At 54.9% G+C, this 23299-nt stretch overlaps 1 protein-coding gene across 2 annotated transcripts; it reads right to left on the reverse strand.

The window, feature by feature from the left end:
• Window positions 1–287: 287 nt before the first annotated feature.
• LOC111145717 (eukaryotic translation initiation factor 3 subunit B) lies at window positions 288–22722 on the reverse strand. Of its 2 annotated transcripts, XM_022500869.1 has the most exons (20): window positions 22279–22722; window positions 17768–17960; window positions 15396–15515; window positions 15003–15060; window positions 14682–14810; window positions 14258–14415; window positions 11638–11769; window positions 11490–11556; window positions 11084–11130; window positions 10018–10228; window positions 8707–8779; window positions 7620–7742; window positions 6138–6216; window positions 5322–5460; window positions 3632–3757; window positions 3039–3116; window positions 2629–2737; window positions 2258–2374; window positions 1603–1628; window positions 288–1233 (listed from the first exon to the last, which is right to left on the reverse strand). In XM_022500869.1, the coding sequence occupies exons 1-18, from the start codon at window positions 22685–22687 to the stop codon at window positions 2271–2273; spliced, it is 2355 nt and encodes a 784-aa protein (XP_022356577.1). In that variant the 5' UTR covers window positions 22688–22722; the 3' UTR covers window positions 288–1233; window positions 1603–1628; window positions 2258–2270. The 2 variants fall into 2 exon arrangements, with proteins under 2 accessions (XP_022356577.1, XP_022356576.1); XM_022500868.1 differs by having other exon boundaries at window positions 1177–1628.
• Between the last annotated feature and the right edge of the window lie 577 nt (window positions 22723–23299).

Genomic DNA, 23299 nt, shown 5'->3' on the forward strand with positions numbered 1-23299 from the left:
AGCCCAAGGCTCTAGTTCCCGCACGAAAGCAAAGGTCTCCTCTGGAGACAGGACCAGGATGGCTGGTCCATGCTGGGGGAGCTAGGGCTGCACCCACCCTGATGCCCCAGCCAGAGGCCAGAGCACAGAGACCGCCCCCGACACACAGGACAGGTCAGGCCATTCTGCCTGGGCCTGGCCTGGGAAACCCATTTCTAGAGCAGAACAGAACAAAACAAGCACACGTGTTTCAGAAATTCTTTTATTAATAAATTATGTAAAACAATTACAACTAACAAGTTTAAAACAATCAAAAGTAAATTTTTTGAAAGCTCTGTTAAAAATCTGGGAAAACGACCAAAGCCTGGACCTTTTCTCACCGCCATCAAACGTGAAACCCAGGACTCGGCACGCTGAGGTTTAAAGGACGTGAGCGTGAACAAGGGGCACCCGCGTGTTGACGGGGAGCCAGGATGGCAACGGCTAGAACCGGGAATGGAACACCAACTGTGCCTCGCAGCCAGGCCCGGGGTCGCGACAGGCCGCCCACCTGCTCCTCCAGCACAACCCCCATGGGTCAGGGACTGCCCGGGCCCTGCAGAAGACAGCTTAGCCTCCAATCCCAGAACCTGTCAGGTCCATGCGAGCCCCGGTTGGGCATCTGCAGCATGCCGTCCCATGCTTCACTGCTGCCCATGTCAAGCATCGGGCTCCCGGACAGACAGACAGAAGTGCAACCACGGCAGCCGAAAGGCACCGACCACAGCAGATGTTGCAAATAAACAAGGGCCAAGGTTACACGTCCTCGTCTGCCCCTGTTCCAGGAGGAACGTGAAGTTAGATATTCAGAGCACCACACGACAGTGGCTGAAGTGACAACTCTCACAGACAACTTCAGACGTGCATGACTCCAAGGAAAAGTCTAGAGGGGTTTTTCTCACCGGCTGAAATGAGCACAGAAAACAACAGCTGATAAGCCTGTTTCCTGCAGGGATGGGGCCGCTGCTGTACTTTACAGAGCTCAGCTGGAAACCCACAGCCACAGGAGGACGGAGGCCTCCCTCCTCGCCACGTCAGCCTCGGGGGCCGGCAGCAGTGGGCATGCTGAGCCCAGACTGCCACCACAGCCGGGGGCAGGGGGACAGGCACCAGATTCAAGGCCGCTATCTACGTGTAAAAACAGGAGAAAAGACAGCGTTTTCGTACAGGTTTGCTTTTATTTCCACGCTCAGCCTGTTGAGAAGCCGGCACAACCTGAACGGTGCCTACAGGGCGCAGCTTCCCTGTGGCGGCCGGGACGCAGCTGGGACACAGCCACACCGGCCCGCGCGCAGAGCAGGACCAGTCCTCTAGGGGAGGTCGTTTGGCTGTGCGCCTCAGGAGGATGGGAGGGGCCCCCACAGTGACGCACAAGTGTGAGGAACAAACACTGGTGGTGTGATTCTAAAAATCCCAAACAAGAAAATATTTAAAGCAGTGCCTTCGATCCTCCCCTGCGGTGGAGACCAGGGGCTAAAGGCACAGTAATGTGTGGAGATGCGGTCATCCGGGCACACAGTCTAGAGCAAGAGAAAGCACAGGTAAGAATGCAGGCATCGTGCAGGCTTCCTGCAGAAGGACGACCTGGTTCCAGCACGTGACGCGGGATGCTGCAAGAAGGGAGCAGGCATTCACTCTCTGCTCCGCACCTTGACAAGAGGCACGTTAGCAACAGCGACCCCCGAGAGCGCGCCCTGATGGGCCGCCACTGACTACACGGTCTCAGAAGGCATCTGGAAGGGACTCTGGAGGTCTGTGTCAACTTGATGCCCGAGACGAGCAGGAGCAGATGCCCCGGGGGACAGCCTCCACAGCGAGAGCCTCGCCTGAGCACCCGTCCCGTGGGTGACTCTGGGTCCTCGTGTGTTCACTGAGAAGCGCCCTGCCTCGCCTGACTAACCAGGTTCTGCAGGCTCCTGGCTCTGCGGGACACACGGAGGCCATCTCCCAGCTACACATCTGGAGACAGTCCACGGCCGGCCTCCTTCCTCCTCCCCAGCCTGTGTCTTATCCACAACCAGACCTCACTCACAAGGCACCCTGCCTAAATCTGGGACTCGAGGTCCTGCTGCCCTCAGAGGAGAGCTCCAGCTCTGACAGCCAGGATGAGCACGGGGCCCCCTGCAACTGCTACACAAGGGACATCCTGACCCCAAGGACGTGACCCTGAGAATTTCCTCACTTAAGGGACCACAGAACACATCAGGGTCCTGCTCGTCCCCACCTGAAGAGGTCTTACCACAGTGCTCGGGTCACTCCTGACTTCCCAAGGGAATGATCTCCTCAGTAACAAAGAACTCGATGGTCTCCTCCTCCCAGTCCTCCACATTGCTGTCCAGCTCGTCTGTGTCCACACCTGTGAGCAGGCGAGGAGGGTGAGCTGCGTGCACACACGCTCACACCCACGTCCACATACCCGCATTAGCTGAGAGTCCGGTGTGAACACGGCAAGGTTCCCTGCAGACAACTGCGGCCGTGGGAAACTCTAGTCCCTGACAATTTAAGGATCTTTACAACACTCGACGTTTAACTAGAACACTCACACGATAGGGTAGAAAAATGTCTCAGCTAACGCATACTCTAAAACACGGGTCTTCCGCTCATAGTTACCTCCTCGCAATTCCAGACGTTCACTCTTCTGCTCCATATAAAGTTCTTGGGCCATTTTCCGGTATTTTCGGAAGTCTTCCATCATGGTGCGTCTTCTCTCCACCAGTTCCTGTGCATGGAGTTGGGGGAAGCTGACAGACCTCCCCCCCACCGTGGCCAGCCCTGGGTGCCGTGAGCACCACTCTATTCAGAGAGGCTCTTGGGACAGGAATGGGGACACGTGCTCTCTTCCTCCCTCCCCTCACTCGGACCAACCCCACGTCCCCCACATCTGGATGGCCAGCCCCCCGGAGAAGTGTGCCAGGGCCCACCAGTCTGCACACGGCAGCGGCACAGCGAGTGTCTGTGGCACACGCTGCCATCCCCCACAGGCCTGACGCTGGCTCCTCCCTCAGTCCGGGAGCACTAACCTTTGAGGCTTTGGACTGGCTCAGACGATCCTTCTGTTCAAAGATCTTTGAGTATTTCTTCAGATCCTTTTTAATTTGCTGAAACAAAAACAAAAACAAGACACTCAAGATTGAAATGTTCAAAGGCTCTCCAAAGTTGTCAACGTGCGACAGCCTCAGGATCACAAGCACAGAGGCGCCCACAAGCACACGCACCAGCACCGGCCTGCAGGTCTCACTGCGCGAGCGCCTGCCTCTCACGGGAGCCACGTCCAGCAAGCTCGGCCCTGACGCCGGCAGCACACTTCACCGTGACCGCACACATGCGGACACCCTCTCCCTGAACCGCCAGCACGGCTTACATCCCCTCCGCTCCGTGCAAGTGTCCTCAAAGAGCACAGACACGACTGGCCACAACCTACAAACCCAAGTATACGACCCTGCAACTACTACTCCTTCCTATGGGGCCGCCGGGGCTCTCGCATCTCTTCAAAGGGTGCCCCAAACCTCCCGTTTCCATTCCTCAGGCGCGACCACCCGAACACTGAGAGAAAAGAAGTCTCTGTCAGTGCCATGAGGGCGTCTGCGTTCCCCTGGCCCCGGGGGCCCCAGACCTTTATCTGATCCTGGCTCAGGAGCGTGGGGGGCCGCGGTCTCCACAGCAGCTGGCAAAAGCGGTCCTTGTTGTTCTTCTGCAGAAGGCGTCCTTGGAATGTCCACAGCCAGTAAGCGTTGTCCACCTGCAGGGGGCAGAGGCCCGAGCATTGCTCATATTGTGACTCCCGCAGGACATGCTCCTGGCCTTGCGCCCTCCCAGAGCCCAGCACACCAAGCATCTCGTCCACATGGTCTGGGAGCCCTCACGTAGCTATGCTGTCGGCACCCAGGAGACCGTGGAGAGGCGCGCGCGCCCGCCCGCCCGCGGCCCGGGAACACGGTCCACAGGCTCAATGGGAGGTGACATGGGGTGCAGCCGCACAGCCACCAGCACGGGCGCTCCTGCCAGAACCCAGCTACTACATCAACAGATGCGCTGTCCCGCTCAGCAGGCGTCTTTCCTGACAAAGGAAATGGTACCGGGGCCGTCTCGCTGCAGACTGGCCCTTCTGGAGCCTGGGGCACCAGACACTGGCCCCAACACACAGGCTCTTTCCAAGACAGTGTTCGGGGATGGCTGTGGGGTTGAGCTCCCGCACATTCGTGCTTCGTCACACAGAATCATGCTGATTTGATCGCTCAGGCTCTGCACACGTGCATGAGCTCATTCAAGTCTCAGCACGTCCACCAGCAAGAAAGACTCGGCTGAAAAAAAGGTTTGGCGGAGCTCACCAGCAGCCCAGGAGCACTGAGCATGGGAACACGGCTGCAGACCCGCCAGCACATGCATGCCACACAGAACCACCTTGGACACAGCCTCTCACGCTCATGAGTGTGGCATTTCTGAAGTTTTTCAAGTTACGGACGTTTGAGACTGAGGACACGTGCACACACACGTTTTCATGTCCTTTCGGGGAGTCCCAGACCCTCGAGCAAGCAGCTCTCTCCGGTGGCTCCCACGTGGCACTCGTCCCCCGAGCCAGCATGATTGAATGAGGACCACGTGCCAGGCAGAACCAGAGAAGGCCCAGCCCACACGACACCACACAGTAAAAGGAAGAAATACACTGTAAACAGTGGCCTCAGGGGACCTGGTGCCCCTCAAGCACCCGGAAAACAGCAGGGCGGGGGAGTGGCGCCCTGAGGCAGAAACGCCACACACACAGGGGAACCACAACTCGGGCAAGAGAGGCGCAAGCATGGGCCGCACGGTCGTGCCAAACGAGCAGAGGCCAGCAGAGGCCACAGAAGGCCTGGCAAGCTGGGTGCCAGATAAAGGGGGTCCAAACCACGGACTTCTTGAGGGGAAAATGATCCTACTGGGAAAGTGCACGTACAGCACGGCCCGTCCTCCCCCGCCTCTGAGCCTCCTAGGCCCGTGTGGGTGAGCTCCCGGCTGTGGGGAGAAAGCACACCCGAAAAAGCCCCCCAGCTCCTGCTCCAGAGGAAGGGGGCTGGACTCAGGCTGCGGCCGGCCTGAGACGCGGTCCAACTCAGGAAAGGGAAATCAAAGAACGCCGACCAGCTCGTGGAAAAGCTGGCCGTCTCAGGGGTGCTGCCGAAGAGCTTTCCGGAGCCGCCAGGCAGGGCAGCAAAGCGTGACTAACAGTACCCACCTCATGGAGACACAGTGTGGCGGGGGGCAGGAACACGCAAGGCCCAGCACAGCTGGGTCCCACACCACACAGGCCACACGGGGCCCCATACCTTATGGCTCCACCAGGACACAGAGGTGACAACATAGCGCCCAGTGGGGTCCCACTCCACGTCGGAGGCCATGTAGTGCTCTGCGATGTTCATGACTGTACAGTCCGACGTGTCAACGAAAGCCAAGGCACCATTCATGCTGGGGAGACAGAGCAGTCAGCACGCCCACAGCCTCCGGGCGTTCTACTCCTCGGGCTCTGGTGTGGACTCGGAGCCCCGCCGTTGAGGAGGAAGTGCTCCGTGGGGAATGCACATGGAAGCCCCATGTGTGTGCGCCTCAGATTATCTAAAAACAGCAGGCGCCTCCCATGAAGGTCAGGAAAGCAGGAACTCAGTGCGTTCTGCTGACGCACCCGCGGACAGGGGCACCTCAGGCTCCCGGACAGCTGGGACAGCGGGTGAGCAGGGGCATGGAGGGTAAACGCCGCCGCACTCATGCTCACGCCGCAGAAACAGCCTCGCACCCGTCCATCTGCTCAAAAAGACTTCCCGCAAGATGATGCGGGTTTCCCACTGAGCTCACTGCCCGGCCAGGAAGACATCTCGTTCAACCATGAGAACATCGCAACACTCCCACATCTTCCAGATAGAAAACACCTGCACTGCCTTCATGACCTGCTTTCAACCCAAGTCTGGGCGACATGGAAACACAATAAACCCAGTCACCAAAAGTACGGGGACAGCCCTTTCACACGAGGACGCTCCAGCACCATGTGGAGGAACTGCCGTGACCCACAGGGGCCCAAATCAGGCCCCATGGTCGCCCACAGAGCGCTGGGCACCACGAGCACAAGGCATCAGGCCGCAGAAACCCACCTCCTCAGGCCAGCCAACACCACGAACTGTCCCTGGGGGCTCCAGAAGATGGTATTTGCCTGCTGCTTGTCAAACATTTCTGAAAACAAGAAGAGCATCTGTTAAGTGTCTGTCGAGGTGCCAAAAGCAGGGTGTGGCTGGCACGGGTGACAGGCTCACGCTGCCCTATGCAGTACGTTCTCACGTGCACCCCACACCAGCCCGGTGCCCAGGAGCATGATTTTGGAAAACCCTGGGCCGAGTTCATTTTGTCAGAAAATACGTTTCAAGAAGAGACGAAGCATTCTAAAGCTACGTTACCATTTGTAGTTAACGTCTCACGTTTAAAACAATTTATTTCCCAGGGAAGTTGGACAGAGGAGTCACTATAAACACGGTCGCAGGGTCTCCACGAGGGCAAGGAACCCACCCTCTCACCCAGTGCAGAGACACAGGACCCAAAAAAGCCCAAGATCCATCCATCCAGTGACTCAAACCACCTTTCTCAAATGCTGCAGTCAAAAACGTGAAAGCCACCATCTCTCCCACCGCGCAGCCCACCTCCATCCAACGAGGACCCCACAGAGCCCCTGGAGAGCGGACAGCACTCAGCCTTCACCCTTGGGCCTCCAGTCAAGGGCACAAAGTGAACCCCAGCCCGACCTGGGCCTGTAGCGGATCCACAGACCGGGGCCGAAGGTGACAGGGAGATGGGGAACAGCAGCACAGCCCGCCAGGCAGGATTCTCAGACCGAGATAAAGGTGGGAGAGAAAGCCATAAGATGTCCCTGAACGGCCATGGACGTGTCAGCAAGCCCCACAGGGTCACCCTTCCAAGTGGGCAACCCTGGGCCCTCAGGAGAGAAAGGTGTGTCTACACTGGCTATTCACAAACCTGCTTTCTAACCAGAGACAGTGCCAACCTCCTGGCAGCCTAAACAGCCCCTCTTTCCTTCTACGTCACAGGGAATTGACAGTGCAGTCGGTTTGGTGACAGACAGCCTCCCTGTCTCCTGGAAACACCGCTGAGCTCCCAGCATTCCCTCAGGACAAGCTCAGCACCGGTGCTGCTGGGTACGGGGACACACAGCCCATTTCCACTGCTGAGGTCCCCACATGACACAAGCAACTGTTCGCCCCATGGCAGGCGATGCCCTGGAAGGGCCTGCTGCAGGCAGCAGGTCACCGAGGGAGGCCGAGGAATGAGGGGGGCCCCCTCTCAAGCGGAGCAGAGCACAGCAAGACGGGGTCCCCAGCAAAGAGACAACAGCTGTGGCCACGAGAAGGAGAGTGCATCTGCTCAGAACCCCTCTCTTGGAGAGCCTGGTGGGAGCTCCCTGAGGGGCCACAGCCTGAGCGGCCAGAGCCACAGGGCCCTCTTGGCTGCGGGACAGCCTGAGCAGTGCCCCCAGCCAGCAGAATAAGCGTGTGCAGTGACCCTCCAGAGGGCCCGTCCATCTGTCCTCCCTCCCGTGCGCCCATCAACAGGGCAAGGTCACTTACTGATGAGCTCGATCTTCCCGTTGTTCTTCACGTGGTAGAAGGAAACGGATATCCGCGGAGCTTCCCCGTGCAACACAGCAAACTTACTCCCGTTTGGCTCCCAGGCAAAGGCTATGATGGTTTCTGCGATCAAGAAAGAGTTAAGTCTTAGGCGCCTGGGTGGCTCAGTTGGTTGGGTGACTGCCTTCGGCTCAGGTCATGATCCCAGAATCCTGGGATCGAGTCCCCCATCGGGCTCCCAGCTCTGCGGGGAGTCTGCTTCTCCCTCTGACCTTCTCCCCTCTCATGCTCTCTCTGTCTCTCTCTCAAATAAATAAATAAATAAAATCTTTAAAAAAAAAAAAAAGAAAGAAAGAGTTAAGTCTCACGTTTTCTTGGTCGCGTAACGAAGTAACGTTCCTAATCGATGTTCCTGCACAGCCTTCAAAACTCAACCAAAGAAAACACTCAAAATCCTTAAGTTTGTTAAACCACATGGGAGGCCTAGGAACGAGGGCGCAGGGACTTGGGTGAGACCAGCCTGGCCAGGCGGGAATGCCGCCTAAGTGCACCCTGCTTGTTGGCGCTCGCCTCTGTTCTCCATACAGGACTCCACAGTCCCCTGCAGCTGACAGCATAGAGCACCCAGGCCGTACCCTCTTGCTCTGTCCTCCTCTCCCTCGCAGACCAGAACACAACTAAGACACAAAACCCGCCAGCGATGCAGGCTCCACTTCGCACCTGGAGGCACCAGAGCACCTGCTCGGTTTTAGGCCCAGAATAAAGCTCTCATCACCCGAGAACTCATTTGTCACGTGAAAAGCCCTTCCACTGCCACTCGCTGTAAACATCAGGAAAACCCACTCCCTGCACATCTCTCAGCCGGAAACTGGCCAGGACCCTCGCTCCTCGGCCCGGCAGGGGTATAAAGAGAGAGAGGGCAAGCCGCATGGCAGCCCGAATGGAGACGCTTGTGTTCAGGCCCGGGAGGCAGACAGTGCACGCAGTCAGGGCTGCAGCCACCTGCGCAGGTGGGCAGCGCAGAGCTCCAGGGCCCAGAGGGCTGCACATGGGGACCACTGACCACAAGGGACCACACGGAACTTGCCTTTCATTTCCACCACGTCGACAGGCACCTGTTTTTCCCTCATTCGGAAGATTTCAAAATTTGTGACAACACCCTGTTCAGGAGAGAAAACATGGGGGTGACACTGTGGAAACTGAAAGCGCGAGAAAAACGTACCCCGACGACAACAGAACAGGACGGAAGGGGACACATGCAGTCGGTAAAGGTGTGTTAGTATCTACGTGATGGAACTCGGCCCAGGAGGTTCCAGCCAGCACCCTGCACCACCAGAGGCACTCACAGGTGCCATCCCGGTGCAGGACAGCAGGGTCCCTCAGCCCTCCTGCCACACCCCTGCACGGAGGCTCAGGGCTACGCACTGCAGCTTGCCTGCCAAACTCCGCGGCGCCCTGGAGGCCCAGCACCGGGGTGTGTGTGCGTGTGTGAGTGAGTGAGAGAGAGAGAGAGAGAGAGAGAGAGAGACCCTGCAGCGATCTTCTGAGAGAGAGAGAGACCCTGCAGCGATCTTGAGAGAGAGAGACCCTGCAGCGATCTTCTGAGAGAGAGAGAGACCCTGCAGCGATCTTCTGAGAGAGAGAGACGCTGCAGCGATCTTCTGAGAGAGAGAGAGAGACCCTGCAGCGATCTTCTGGACACGGGCATTAAACAGAAGCCAGGATGCTGCCTCATCCCGGACAGCCTGAGGGTGGAGAGGACAGGTGGATCTACCCACAGGCACGTGCACACGGGCCAGCACAGCCACCTAGCAGAGCACCACTCAGCACTGACCCGGAACGAGGCGCAGACACATGCCACAGCGCAGGGGAGCCCTGAAAACATGCTCGGTGAAGGAGGCCAGGCCGCACGATGCATGCCTTCATTCCCACCAAGTGTCTCGACACTTCTGTGTGGGAAGGAGGTAGAGCAGCAGGTGTCAGGAGCCCAGGGGATGGGGCACTGGGGTGCTGACGGGTGCGGGCTTTTCTAGAGGATGAAAACACTCTCCAGTTAAGAATGTGGCAAGGGGGGGGCACCTGGGTTGTCGGTGGGTTAAAGCCTCTGCCTTCGGCTCAGGTCATGATCCCAGGGTCCTGGGATCAAGCCCTACATCGGGCTCTCTGCCTGCCTCTCTGCCTACTTATGATCTCTGTCTATCAAATGAATAAATAAAATCTAAAAAAAAAAAAAAGAAAAGAAAAGAATGTGGCAAGGGCCGCACGGGCCTGTGAGGATACCAAGAAGCCAGTGGGGCTGAAGACCAGCCACAGGTGCAAACAAGCCACTAACACCCTTTAAACAGGAGGTGGGCGTGGAGCTGGAAGGAGGGGCCTCTGCTCGGGGGCATCCACTCACCTGGGTCCCTTTGGGGGTCCTATCCACTTTGACACACAAATAATCCCCATTTTTCTGCCAATGCAGCTTGCAGTCCACCACGTTGAACAAATTCCGAACCCTGATCTCTTGTCTGGTGGGCAGCTGCATCAGGGTGACCCTGGCTGGGATATCTTTGTCCTCAGGCACCCAAAAGGCTATGATGTTACCCCCAGGAGACCAGGAAAAGTCCCTGCAAGACAAAGAGAACACAGCGTCAACTGAGGAGTAGCCAGGACGCCACCAGGAAGGAAGCAGAGTAGCGGACATTGGGCTCACTGGCCAGAAACCAGCCCAGCGCTCTGCTGCCACACAGCAACATCCACCTTCCCTGGGAGCCGCCCCCATCACACCCTGCAGCTGCTGGGCCCCAGTGGACGCCCAAGACCCCCCAGCGCTCAGGGAAGAGCAGGCCTGAGGGCGTGACGGGGTCCCACGGTGGGAGGACCGGCTTCCAGCGTGCAGTTACCTAGAGGCCAGGCGCCCTCACAAACCAGACTCCCTCTACTGTGATGGTGACGGGGAACCAATTCCTGGTGTAGCTCGTATCGTGAGCCACCCTTGCGCCCGAGAACTCAACCCAAAAAGAGAACCGTTCATGTCCCTGCACGGCTGACCACTCTCTGCAGAGACAGGCCCCTCTCGAGGGGGCACATGAGCCGAGTATGCCTGCATCGGGCCATTCACCGAGGACCACCCAAGACCCCTGCTCGGTCAGCAGACCTCAAAGAAGCCTGTCAGCGACGTGGAGCCCTCTGCCCTCCGCCCGTCTTCCCCAAAGACTGCAGCCCGAGTCTCTAGTCCCAAGGAAGCAGCAGGACACAAAATAGAGCCTGTGACTGCACAAAGGGTCTACAGGCAAGAGAAGGGAATGTGGGCCGTGAGCCCCACAGAGTCGTAACAAGCAGACCGGTGGTGGTGGGCTGGGCTGCCATGCCGCCCTTGGGGACCAGAATGAGAACACAGTGTCCTCTCCAGCTGAGGAAGCACCGAGTGCCGGAGCAGGGCCGCCCGCTCCTACAGCCCACCTGCGACAACACTCACTCACTTTATGCCGGAGATCTTCAAGCTCTTCTTGTCCAACAGGCCCATAGACTGCGGAAAAACAAGGGTTACAATGGAGTTAAATCACGCCACTCTCTCCATAACACACCTGCATTTTCTCAAAAAGGAAACAAAAGTTTCTGGAATGAGCCCAACAAGTAAGCCCAACGGGGGACACACAGCAAGGAAACAGTTCACCCGCAGCAGCAAAGTACCCATCTCCAAAGGCCCTTCTGTTTCCTCCCATCCCGGACTGACGGCAACAGCACAGGCACATCAGGGTAGCCACGGGAAAGGGGCAACTGCAGAAAGGCTGGGCTCCCATCATTCTGCACACATTCACTGCTTTACCAGTCTCCTCACCCGCGAGACAAGGGAAAACCATGCCCCCAGGAAACCGTGTCACTTACAGGAGTTTCATAAATGCTAAGAGTGTCGAGGGTCATTCTGGCGAAGAATTTACCATCGTGGCTCCACCTGAGAGAGAAGAGAAGTGTCAGGCCCTGCTGTGAGCAGAGAAGACCCACACGCTTGCCACGGGCCACCGCATTTACTCACTTAAAGATCGGCCAGTGGGCTGAACTCTCGCAGTGGAAACCCCTCTTCTTCTGTCCGGTCAGGATGTCCCAGATGATGATGGCTTGAGGGTCGTCCGGAGTGTCCATCAGGGGGCTGAATGTCACTAGATACCTGTCACAAAGGGAACACTGTTGATGATCCCGCTCACCGTCCCACCTTCTCCTACCCACGTGTCACACTGTGTGTGGGCGAGGTAAGCACCGGTGCCCACCGAGCCTCCACTGCAGACGGCGCCAGGCCTAGGAGCGGCTGTCAGACTCAGCACGGTCTCCAAACTCCATCTTCCGGGAAGGCTCTCCCCCCACAACCCACTCTGACCATGGAGCAGACCATCTGCGAGGCACCAGGGCACTCCAGGGGCGGCCCCCTTGAAGGCTTTCTCCACAAAATCAGGACACTGGCTGACCCAGCAGATACCAAACCGAAGTCTGCGTGTGTTCCAGACGGACTGGGGTGCAATTCTTGATTTTTGTCAATGTTTAGTTGGCCCAGGGAAGGAAACAGATTGGCTACATGCATTTCAAAAACCAGCACTCATCCAGCTAGGCCAATCTCTGTGCCTGGAGCTTCTCACTCTCCCAACACTGGCTTGTCTACACCCAGGGCCCCCGTTCACTCTGCTGACACACAGCACAACCACCTAAGCCAGAGGGCCCCCTCGGAACAGGACTCAGGAAAAGGCAGAAGCAAACTCGAGGAGAAAAGGCCGAGGATGGGTGCTGCCCAGGTGCCCCGAGGACCTCCCGATGGGCTAGAGTCACCCGCACCCCCAAGTTACAAAGTTCCCCCTACAGACCTATCCCAGACGTCTATATCAATGTGACGCCGCCACGTGGAATGACAGAAACAGCTTGATTCACTGCTTATCTGGAAAATAGTCCTTTCACACCCCTTTGCAGGACGAAGCAGGTGCTGCTGCCTCACACAAGGGCTTCCTGGGAGCACCAGGGACAGACATTGAGGAAGATGGCCCAGGGGGGCTGGCCTGGAGCAAAGAGAGGTCTATGCACACCGACGACACCACACGAGTCTGGGACGCAGCTGAAAGCAGCCGCTGGCCGGCCGGAGGGGCTCCTCCCACACTCGCCATCCACGCACAGGGCCAGGGAGTCTCCACGCACACTGGGTCCCAGCACGCGGCCACTGTAAGGAGCACCTCCGGTGTCCTGTCCGCAGAAAGTGCCAGTGCCTGTGAAGTCGTGAGACCTCCAAGAAAACATGCCAGGAAAACGACTTCATCAAAACTAAGAAACGTCCATCACGGAGAAGTCACGGTTCACGGAAACACAAGGATGGAAGGAGCCAGTTATGGGCCGCCCTGAGGAAGCATCAGACACGCACGCCCAGCGGCCCCATCTTCCTCACAAGCCACCACTGAAGCGCCACATGGGAAGGGCGGGCCACACAGGGTGACAGACGGACCGCACACACGGGTGCTAGGGCTGGACGTGGGTGCACGTGCACATTAGAAGATGCTGAGGGGACCGGTCAGGGCTGCCAGCCAGGAAGAAAGAACCATGACCAGAGAGAACGCACGCCTTCACCCGGACCAATGCCTATTTCCTAGAGCAACCTAGCACTTGTCCAAAATGCCCAAAACAGGTAGGGTTTTTTTTGTTTTGTTTTGTTTTTTTAAAGAGAGGCAGGCGGAGAGAGGAGGAAGCAGGCTCCCCGTTGAGTGGAGAGCCCGATGCGGGGCTCGATTCCAGGACCCTGGGATCATGACCTGAGCCAAAGGCAGAGGCTTTAACCCACTGAGCCACAGGCGCCTCAACAGATAGGGTTTCTTTTAAGATTTTATTTGTTCATTTGAGAAAGCTAGCAAGGGAGAGCAGAGCAGGAGGGAAGAGTAGAGAGAGAAAAGCAGGCCTCTTACTGAGCAGGGAGCCTGACATGGGACTCAATCCCAAGACCCCGGAATCATGACCTGAACTGAAAGCAAATGCTGAACCGACTGAGCCACCAAAGCACCCCTGCCCTAAACTGTTTTGAATTAAAAATGGCAAAATGAAAAATCATTAAAGCTAGACATTTACCATAGAAACCTTACCAAAGTCCTCTCTCTAGTTTTCCTGGTGTTAGAAGATTCTTATACCAAAAAACTCAAAAGCAGAGCAGATGTAAGAGAGCCATGTCTCAGGAGCCTGGGGACGCGGGGGGCTGTCACGACCTCACGATGAAGTCAGACCACATGGTCGGAGGCCGACCTCTTCTGGACAGAGGAGGGGACACAACAGGGAAGGCTTGGGGACAGCCCTGAACAGGGGACACAAAGAGCGGTGCCACAGGGCATGCTGGGCCCTGAGGCCATCCATGAGCTCCCAGAAATGCACGGGGGGGGGGGGGGCGGGGACACCATGCTTCCACTAATTCCCAGAGGCTCAAGACCAAGTCACGTGTGTCTGGTGGAGAAACAATAAAGCAAACCCCACCAAGCGCTAAACGGGGAACATCAGCAAAGGGTACACACGAGACCCTCCTATGTCTCCTGGGATACTTCCGTTAGGTTTGAAATTACTGCAAAATCCGAGCTGTACCGTTAGCACAGAGGTCGGCACGAAGTGAGCACGGACCCCACCTGCCTCTCCTCCCTGCTTACCTCTCACAAGGCGAGAAGTCAATGAGCTGAACCCCCTGGTGGCTGAATCTTTGGATTTGCTTGAACTTCTCTCCGCCCCAAAGAGCGATGCCTCGTTGATGGAACGTGGCCAGGTAGGTGCCCTTGGGGGACCAGCGCACGTACGTCTCCGTCCACCTCTGCGGGAGAAGTCAGAGCCTGTGTGAACGTGACCCCAGCATGCAGCACAAAGCCTCCTCCTTCTGCAAGGCGTCAACTTCTCAGACTCTTAACCAGAAAACACCAGAAGCCTCCCCATATCTTGTGGCTTATTTCAAAGCCAGAACGAAGGATGTCGTTCTCAGGGATGCATTCTGGAAGAACACGACACTTCACCTGCTCGGGTACCCACCTCGCTGCCCACGGAAATAACACAGTAAGCCCCCATGTGGCAGCAAACACCCACCGCTCTCTCTTCGATGGAGACAGGATCCTTCACGTCGTTCCAGAATATGGAAGTGCGGTCTCCACTCTCAAAAATGACGCTGTACTGATCTCTGCATTCTGCCTCTTCAAGCCAGTACCGTAAATTTCCCTGGAAAAAGAACCAAAGGCAAGGGATAGAGGACATCCCATCAACTTCCATCCAAGAAGCCATATTCCTGCCTCGTGCTCCTGGAGGTCCGAGCGACTCAGGCCGGTAGGAGCGACTCCTAAGGAGCTCAGCCTACAAGCTACAGGGCTGCCCAGCTTTCCTTTCAAGCACGTACAGGTCCCATGCACATACCAGGTCTTTGAAGGGCTGTTTCTCTGGAATATCCCACTCATCACTGATGGTCATATACCTGGAAGAGAAAAAGAAACTGATCAACAACACACAGCATAACTATGGGGGGCGGGGGGGGGGGAGGCAGGGAGAGACACACACACAATGACACCGGAGGCTCTCGGCCACAGGCTGTGTGGTGCTGCCCCTTGTCCCCCTCAGGGGAAGGGACAGGGGAGGGAAGAGTGGGTGAGGGGTGCTGGTGGCCAGGAGGGTCAGGGGCTGGGGCGGAAGAGGAGCCTGCAGCAGCGGGCCTGGAGAACAGAGTTCCCCGAAGGGTCACCAGCACAGTCCCAGAGATGCGGAGCCTCTCCTGCCCAGTGAAGGCCCAGGCTCTCACCCACTGGCACTTACTTGTCAAAGTCCGTGAAGAGGTTGACCCTGAATGTGTGCTGCTTGTCCAGCTTGTAGCCATCAGCGTTCTTCACGGCGTCCAAGGCATGGGCAGGAGACGCATATTCCAGGAACGTATACCTGAATCAAGACAGAGTTCAAGTGCAAACTCTAAGACCAGGCAGGCTGTGCTCAACACAACAAGACCATCCATATGACTTGTAAGCACCGTCAAGGCCGCTAACCCATCTACTGTCACATCCCCAAGAGTCAAGTCACTGGTGGAGCAGTACCCTAAACACACAAAATCCTAACAGAAGACCCAAAGTCCTTAACACCACAATCACAAATCAGACAACAGATGACTAATGAAATGTTTACTATCTTGACTCTGGTAGCGGTTTCACAGATGTATACGTGTCAAAACTTACAAGATTATGCACTTTAAGACTATGCAAGTGTATCGCATGGCAGCTTTCAAATAAAGCCATTAGAAAATCTGAGAACACGTGTAGTCTGATACTGTCTATTAAAAGCAAAATTATAGGGGCACCTGGGTGGGGCAGTCAGCTAAGCGCCAGACTCCTGGTTTTGGCTTAGGTCATGATCTTGAGGTTGTGGGATTGAGCCCCGTGTTGGGCTCTCCACCCTCAGCACGGCGTCTGCTTGGGACCCCTTCTCCCTTCTCCCTCTGCTCCTCCTCCCCGCAAATAAATCCTTTATAAAAAGCAAAATCATAAAGGTTTTCAGAGGATGCTTCAGAGTAGCAAACACAAGAAACCACTAGTCAAAAAGAAGTTATCCTTCCACCTGATTTCTAAGACAGAAAACGTTAAGAATCATAACCAGCATTTGGCAGGTTTTTTGTTTTGTTTTTTTTTTTTTTAAACACAAAACGGTTTCTTAAAAGCTACCCTAGGTAGTTTCAAATCTGAATTAAAAAAGCATTGAACGCAAGTTGGTGCAGCCACTTTGGAGAACGGTGAGGAGATTCCTCAAGAAATGAAAAATAGAGCTTCCCTGTGACCCTGCAATTGCACTACTGGGTATTTACCCCAAAGATACAGATGTAGTGAAAAGAAGGGCCATCTGTACCCCAATATTTATAGCAGCAATGGCCACGGTCGCCAAACTGTGGAAAGAACCAAGACGCCCTTCAACTGACGAATGGATAAGGAAGATGTGGTCCATATACACTATGGAGTATTATGCCTCCACCAGAAAGGATGAATACCCAACTTTTGTAGCAACATGGACGGGACTGGAAGAGATGATGCTGAGTGAAATAAGTCAAGCAGAGAGAGTCAATTATCATATGGTTTCACTTATTTGTGGAGCATAACAAATAGCATGGAGGACATGGGGAGATGGAGAGGAGAAGGGAGTTGAGGGAAATTGGAGGGGTAGATGAACCATGGGAGACTATGGACTCTGAAAAACAATCGAGGGTTTTGAAGGGGCAGGGGGTGGGAGGTTGGGGGGTTGGGGGAGCCAGGTGGTGGGTATTAAAGAGGGAGCACTGGGTGTGGTGCAAAAACAATGAATTCTGTTATGCTGAAAATAAATAAATAAATAAAGCATCAACATTATCATCTTCTCATTCCTCTCCCATAAAAGACGATCTGCATGTATGGAGACCAGTATCACATAACACTCTCCTGGAGAAATGTCCCAAGGGCTTGCAGCACAGCAAAGAAAACTCATGTTCTGCTGGTCATGTGGACCAGTTAGAACCGCCCGAGCACAATCCCATGTTGTCTCGGGGTGTTCAAAAGGGGTAAAAGGCGTAACAGCGACATTCACAACGTCAACTGATGGAACAGCCTCGTGATACGAGAGTACGACATAGCACCGAAAATAAAGAAACCAGAGTCATGTTTACAAAAACCTCACACCGATTTTAAAAAGCAAATTCTAGGACACGGACCTCATGCTACCAATATTAACAGATGCGCTACTTGAGGTAACAGCAGGGAAGAAGTTGCTAATGAAGCCGTGACTACAGCTTTCGCCTTTACTGTAAGAAGCATCCCCACCCATGTCAGAGATGTGAAAATGTCAGAGGAGGGGAAAGCTCATTTTAGAATCAGTAAGATACTATATATAGAATTTTCCTGAAATCCTGCCAGCTTCCAGTCTGCTGGTCCCCTTATCCAGGAGGCATCTTATGTCAATTACCGCTCTGATGGCGCAAGATTTAAAAAAAAAGCTCTGATTTCTTAAGAGTTCAGCAGCGCACTCACAGCACCCGAATTCCAGAACCACGGGCTCTCCTGTCGAGGGTATGGAGCCCTCAGCTGAGGGTGGGGAATCAAAAAAGAGCAGAACCACTGGGGGAGGTGTGCACCGTGTGCATCCACAGGGACTTCGGCCACCGGACCGCCACCACTCACCCTTTTGTCTTCCCATCCTCCTCCGGGTAAAAATCATTTGTGATTTTCCCAAACTTGGAGAAGATCTTATGGATGACGTTTTTGAGCTTCTCCAGGCGGTCGGGCCCCACCTGAGGGACGTTGTCCACCACAATCACCGAGTCGATCCCGTCGGCCTCCTGGGGCCGGTCCTTGAGAATGTCCCCCAGCAGCTCTGTATGGACAGGAAATAGGACAAATGACTTTTTTTGGACCAAACACATTATTAATATTAGTTTAGCACGTTGAACAAATTTCCAAGAAGTAAAAAAACGAATAAACGCTTTCACTGTGAGCAAAAGAAATCATGGCCCTGAACTGAATCAAAATTTAAACTTAACAAGTGAGGAAGACTTTAACTCTGCATGCCCCTTCTGTCCACTGATATATCCATTCATTCCTGAAACTAATGGAAGACTTCAAATGAAAGTTTTTTAGAGATGTAGTAATACCGAATGCCAACAAAGAGGACGGGGCCTTTCTCCAGAAAAATCAGGGCCACAGCCTCCTGCACGGAGCCTTCTCTGACCCACCCGGAATCAAACGCACAAGCAGGCACTTTCTCCCCATTCAGGTTAAGACAAAACAACTCAGGGCGCCTGGGTGGCTCAGCGGGTTGAGGCCTCTGCCTTCGGCTCGGGTCGTGGTCCCGGGGTCCTGGGATCGAGCCCCGCATCGGGCTCTCTGCTCGGCGGGGGGCCTGCTTCCCTTCCTCTCTCTGCCTGCCTCTCTGCCTGCCTGTGGTCTCTGTCTGTCAAATAAATAAAATCTTTAAAAAAAAAAAAAAAGACAAAACAACTCAAACCCAATAGGACCCAACACTATGTACAACAGCCTTGCAAGCAAGGAGATGAGACAACCCACAAGTGCCTGAGAGCACAGAGCGATGCCCCTTCCTACTACCGGTGTACTTGTTCCATGAAGAGCTTCCCAGAGCGCGTGGGAGGCCCCAGCCATTCAGACCGTAAACCCACAAATGCTCAGGAGTGTGCCTGGGACACAGTAAGCAGTACATGGTAACCATTATGTTGGTAACTACACTCAGAAACTGAAAATCCAAACACAAAACTGAAAATTATATTCATGTCTCCTAAAAATTAAGATCATAAAACCCAAATCTTAAATACTCAAATGTCTTAGGTTTGCTTCATTTCCATAAGACAACTGGCTGGATGGGATAAAGAGGAACACCAGGAGAAGCCGCCTGGGGGACCAGCCCGCAGGCGTGAGAGCCAACGGGACAGCCTTCGGTCCAGGAGATGCGATGCCACCTGGGCGCTGGCCCATGGCAGTCTGATCCGCAGCCCGCTGCTGGCCTTGAAGTCTTCGGGGGACCATGAAGCTCCAGCACCAATGAACTCCCTGACCCGCTGCTGGAGACAGGGACCAACATTCAGAGGTTAAATGGTGTTTCAGAGGAGGTCTTCTTATTATCAGCTCTGCACAAACCCTCAACCCAGTTAGCTTGTCTGGAAAGCTATAAAGTTACAAAGCACTGGCTACACAAGGAGCTCAAGCAGATTAAAGCACAAGGTCAGATGAAGCTGCCTCAGTCCAGGTAGCCCAGAGAGTCCTGCAACTCAAACAGCAGCACGTGGTGGCTTTTACTTCTGTACCGTGTGTCCCGGAACCTAATTATGACTTCAAGTTTTGAATTCTACTCTTAATTTCAACATGCTAAACAGCATACACATCCGAAAATATCCTTTGCTGCATTTCATTCCCACAAGTTAAGATGAATTTTCTACACTTTTGTGCTAGAAATTTCCCTTAATAAGAAGTTTAAAAGGTCTTTCAGAAAGGAAAAAATTCTTTTAATTTCAAGAAGCAGGCCCTGTTTAACTCTCTAATTAATTTCAAATACTTTCATAAATGATACTGAAAGCATTACTTTAAAAGAATTGCCTCATAAACTGCAAAAAGGCTAAAATTGAGAGCAAGCAAAGAGAAAAAAGAAGGAAAGAGGCCAACCAGAGTCCCAGCTGTGGGAGACGCCCTCCCGGTGAGGCTGGATGCAGCTCCTTGGGTCATTTTTAAAGCTCACCTGCCATACAATTAAGTGGCCTGTTCAGCCTGATCTGAATTTACAAGGTTTACAATAAAAAGTTCAGCTTTTACACAAAGAGTGGCCTCCTTCCCACAATCTTTTAAGTGTCTAGTTTGTAAGACTGCGCCCACATTCGGTAAGTGAAGAAACACAGCAACTGCACGACGGAGAGACGCATGTCCTTCATCGTCACCAGCCCATGTGCCAGGTTACTCCTGCCGAATGGATTCCCAACCTGGCTCCAGGACAAACAGGAAGAGGCAATTCTCAAAACTAAATACCAAATGTAAAGATAAATAATATTTGACAGCAAAACCATCTTGAGTTAAGAGCTTGGTCATGGGGGCACCTGGGGGGTTCAGTCGGCGAACCATCTGCCTTTAGCTCAAGTCATGATCTCAGGGTCCTGGGATCGAGCCCTATATTGGGCTCTCTGCTCAGTGGAGGGGGGGGCTGTTTCTCCTTCCGCTTGCTCGCTCTCTCAAATAAATAAAAATCTTTTTTAAAAAAAATTTGTTATTTATTTGTCTGGCTGACCATCAAAGGCAGCTGAAAATTTAAACGGATGACCAATGACCACAGGAACAAGGCAACGGGACAACAGTCCAACATCTCAGAATCAGGAGTCAGGATGACCACGTTGGAGCTGCCGGCACCTCAAGAGGCCTCTTCGTGAGACCCTGTCCACTTTCAAAAGAACCCATCCATACCTTCTGTGTCTCGCTCTGACCCCGCAGGGCAGGTCTAGTTAAACACAAAATGTCCCTGGGCCACTGACCGCAACCAGATAGCGATGTGCTCAGTTTCAGATCCCCATGACCAGGGGCCTTTTGGGACATTCTGTGAAAGTATCAGGATCACAACGGCCCCCAAAAGCCCTCCCAGCAGTCACTTGGCCTGGCTGGCTTCTGCCCACATTAGCATCCTGTCACACAGCCCAGTTCTGGGAATAATTCACATGGTAGTAATCTTGTGCTCAAACAATTGCTTTTTAAAAAACCAATGGCAGAGTAAACATTCAGGGGCTCAAAATGGAGTTTCAACCCAAAACTTAGATTTTAAAATATAAGAAAAACTGATGCAATAAAAATGAAAGTTGATCGGGGTGGGAGAGTGTGGTGGGCATGCCAGCGACACAGCCTCCTTATAAATTTGCCCACACAAGGAGCACATTTTCTCGCAGGTAGGGGACCGCAGCAGGACCAGTGGCCCAAGTGTTCCTGAGCTGTGCAGCCTTTCTTGCTGTTCATACTACGCTGTCGCTTATGAAACAGACTATAAGGATAGTGACAACAACAGCGAGCTCTTTAACACTATGTTTAAATTAAAAGTAGATGAGGGGCACCTGGGTGGCTCAGTGAGTTAAGCCTCTACCTTCCGCCCAGGCCATGATCCCAGGATTCTGGGATCGAGCCCCACATCAGGCTCTCTGTTTAGCAGAGAGCCTACTTCTCCCTCTCTCTCTGCCTCCCTCTCTGCCTACTTGTGATCTATCTGTCAAATAAATAAATACATAAATAAATAAATCTTTAAAAAAAAAAAAAAAGTAGATGATGCTGTTGGTTCCCTATGTTCCCAGGCGCCCCCCAAAAAACGTATCTTAATGTGACATCTGATTTTCTTGGTGTGGCCTGAGCTACTTCGCTGATGGTTCATCTTTCCTATCTTACTATAATGTAGAGGAATCCACTGATGTCCTCAGAGCTTGGAGGGCTCAAACAGCTAAAAACAAAACATAAATGAATAAAAACAAATGAGCTTAGCCACCTAGAGAAGTCGTTAGGAGACAAGCTTTTGGGACAAAAGCAGACATAACACCTGTAAACTGAATCAAGGTAAACAGGAAACCAAAGCAAGCTACATGAGTGACACTAAATTCAGAAAAGATTATCTGCCAAAAGGAGGACAGTGGTCTACCTACAGACCTAACAGACTAAACAGGAATGTGGGAGGAGACTCAGCAGTCCTGCGAAGGAACTCTCTGGAGGCAGAAGCTTCCATGCAGCAGGGGCAGAGAGGAACCCGACTCTGCCCCAACCTGTTTAAGGAACAGCACTGCATGAACCCGGAAAAGTATCCACACGAAGTTGGTCCCAAGCGTTTGACAAGTGTGGCTCGTCCCTCGGGGCACCCGGGGCCTGCATATAAGGAACTGTCACCCGCGATAGTGAGGCACGTGGAGCGTCCCGCTTTGCTCGATCGTAATTGCCACGCACGGTCGCGGCTCCAGCTTGCGCGCTGTCCCCCATCACCACCCTCCAAAGTCCTGGTGCCGGTGTCCATAAGAGGCTCCCAAGTTGTGCCCAAGAGGCCCGCCCCGCCTTCTTTCGGAGAGAGGAAACAGGGAAGGGGACCCAGAGACACCCAGAAGGCCGTCCCTACGCGCGGGAAGACAGCTGCAGCGCGGGGACGCCCCTGCCGCTCCCCCACCCGCGCGCCGCCTCACCTTCTTCGCTCACGTCGTCTACGAAGTCCTCGGGGTCGCTGAAGGAGGGCTCGTCTGCGCCGCCGTCCTCCCCGCCCGCCCCCTCGGACCGGGCCTCGGCAGCCGCGTCCCCGGCCTGCTGCTCCGGGGCCTCACCCGCGGCCGGGGCGGGGGGCTCTTCAGTCGGCGGCGGCGGGGACGAGCCGGGGACCGAGGCGGCCCTCTCCTCCCCGTCGGCCGCGGGCTCGGCCGGCTTGGCCAGCACGTCGGGCTCCGACCCGGCCTCCGCGTCCTCGCCGCCCGCCGCCTCCTGCGCGCCGGACCCCGCGAGCCGCAGCGGCTCCTCCGCCGGCGGCGGCTCTGCGGCCGGCTGCTGCTGCTCCCCGGGCTCGGCCGCCTCGGGCGCCGCCACGTTCTCCGCGTCCTGCATGGGCCCGCCGCTGCCGCCTCGCCCGGCCTCGCCGCGCTTCCGACTCTCCCAGACCGCACCGCGCGGCGCTTGCCGCTGGGCCATGTGCGTGCGGCGGGCCGTCCCACGGGGCTCGAGGAGGGGGGGCGCCCACGCCCTGATGTTCGCAGCGTGCCCAGAGGGGCCCCGGAGGCGCAAGCGTGTGCATCGACAGCCATAGCAGCGCGCCCATGACACGCGCGCGCTCGGATCCTCGCACCACCCTTGCGGGGCTCAGTCCGCAGACTCACGGGGGGGCTGCGGCTCTCCCCGTCTGTGCTGCCGGGTGGTTCCGTCCAACATGGCAGCCGCTCCCGGCTTCTCCCGGCGGGCGCTGCGCCGCGGGGCCAAACCACTGGCCACGCCGAGGGAGGGGCGAGAGACCGGCTTAGTAACTGAAATTGCTTGAGCAGAGAGCTCTACAGGACACCTTAGAAAAAGCTACGAGCTCGACGAACGCTCTTGGTCGTGACACAGCCTTTCGCTAGACAGGTACCCTCGCTTACACGAATTAGCTCCTCCCTCTTCGCGTGCGCTTTTAGACTCGTCTACTGACTGGGCAAAAGAATGGACGATTCCAAAATAGAAAAGGAC

This window comes from Enhydra lutris, unplaced genomic scaffold, assembly GCF_002288905.1.
Source record: "Enhydra lutris kenyoni isolate GAN:26980312 unplaced genomic scaffold, ASM228890v2 scaffoldscaffold13, whole genome shotgun sequence".
Lineage (NCBI taxonomy): Eukaryota > Metazoa > Chordata > Mammalia > Carnivora > Mustelidae > Enhydra > Enhydra lutris.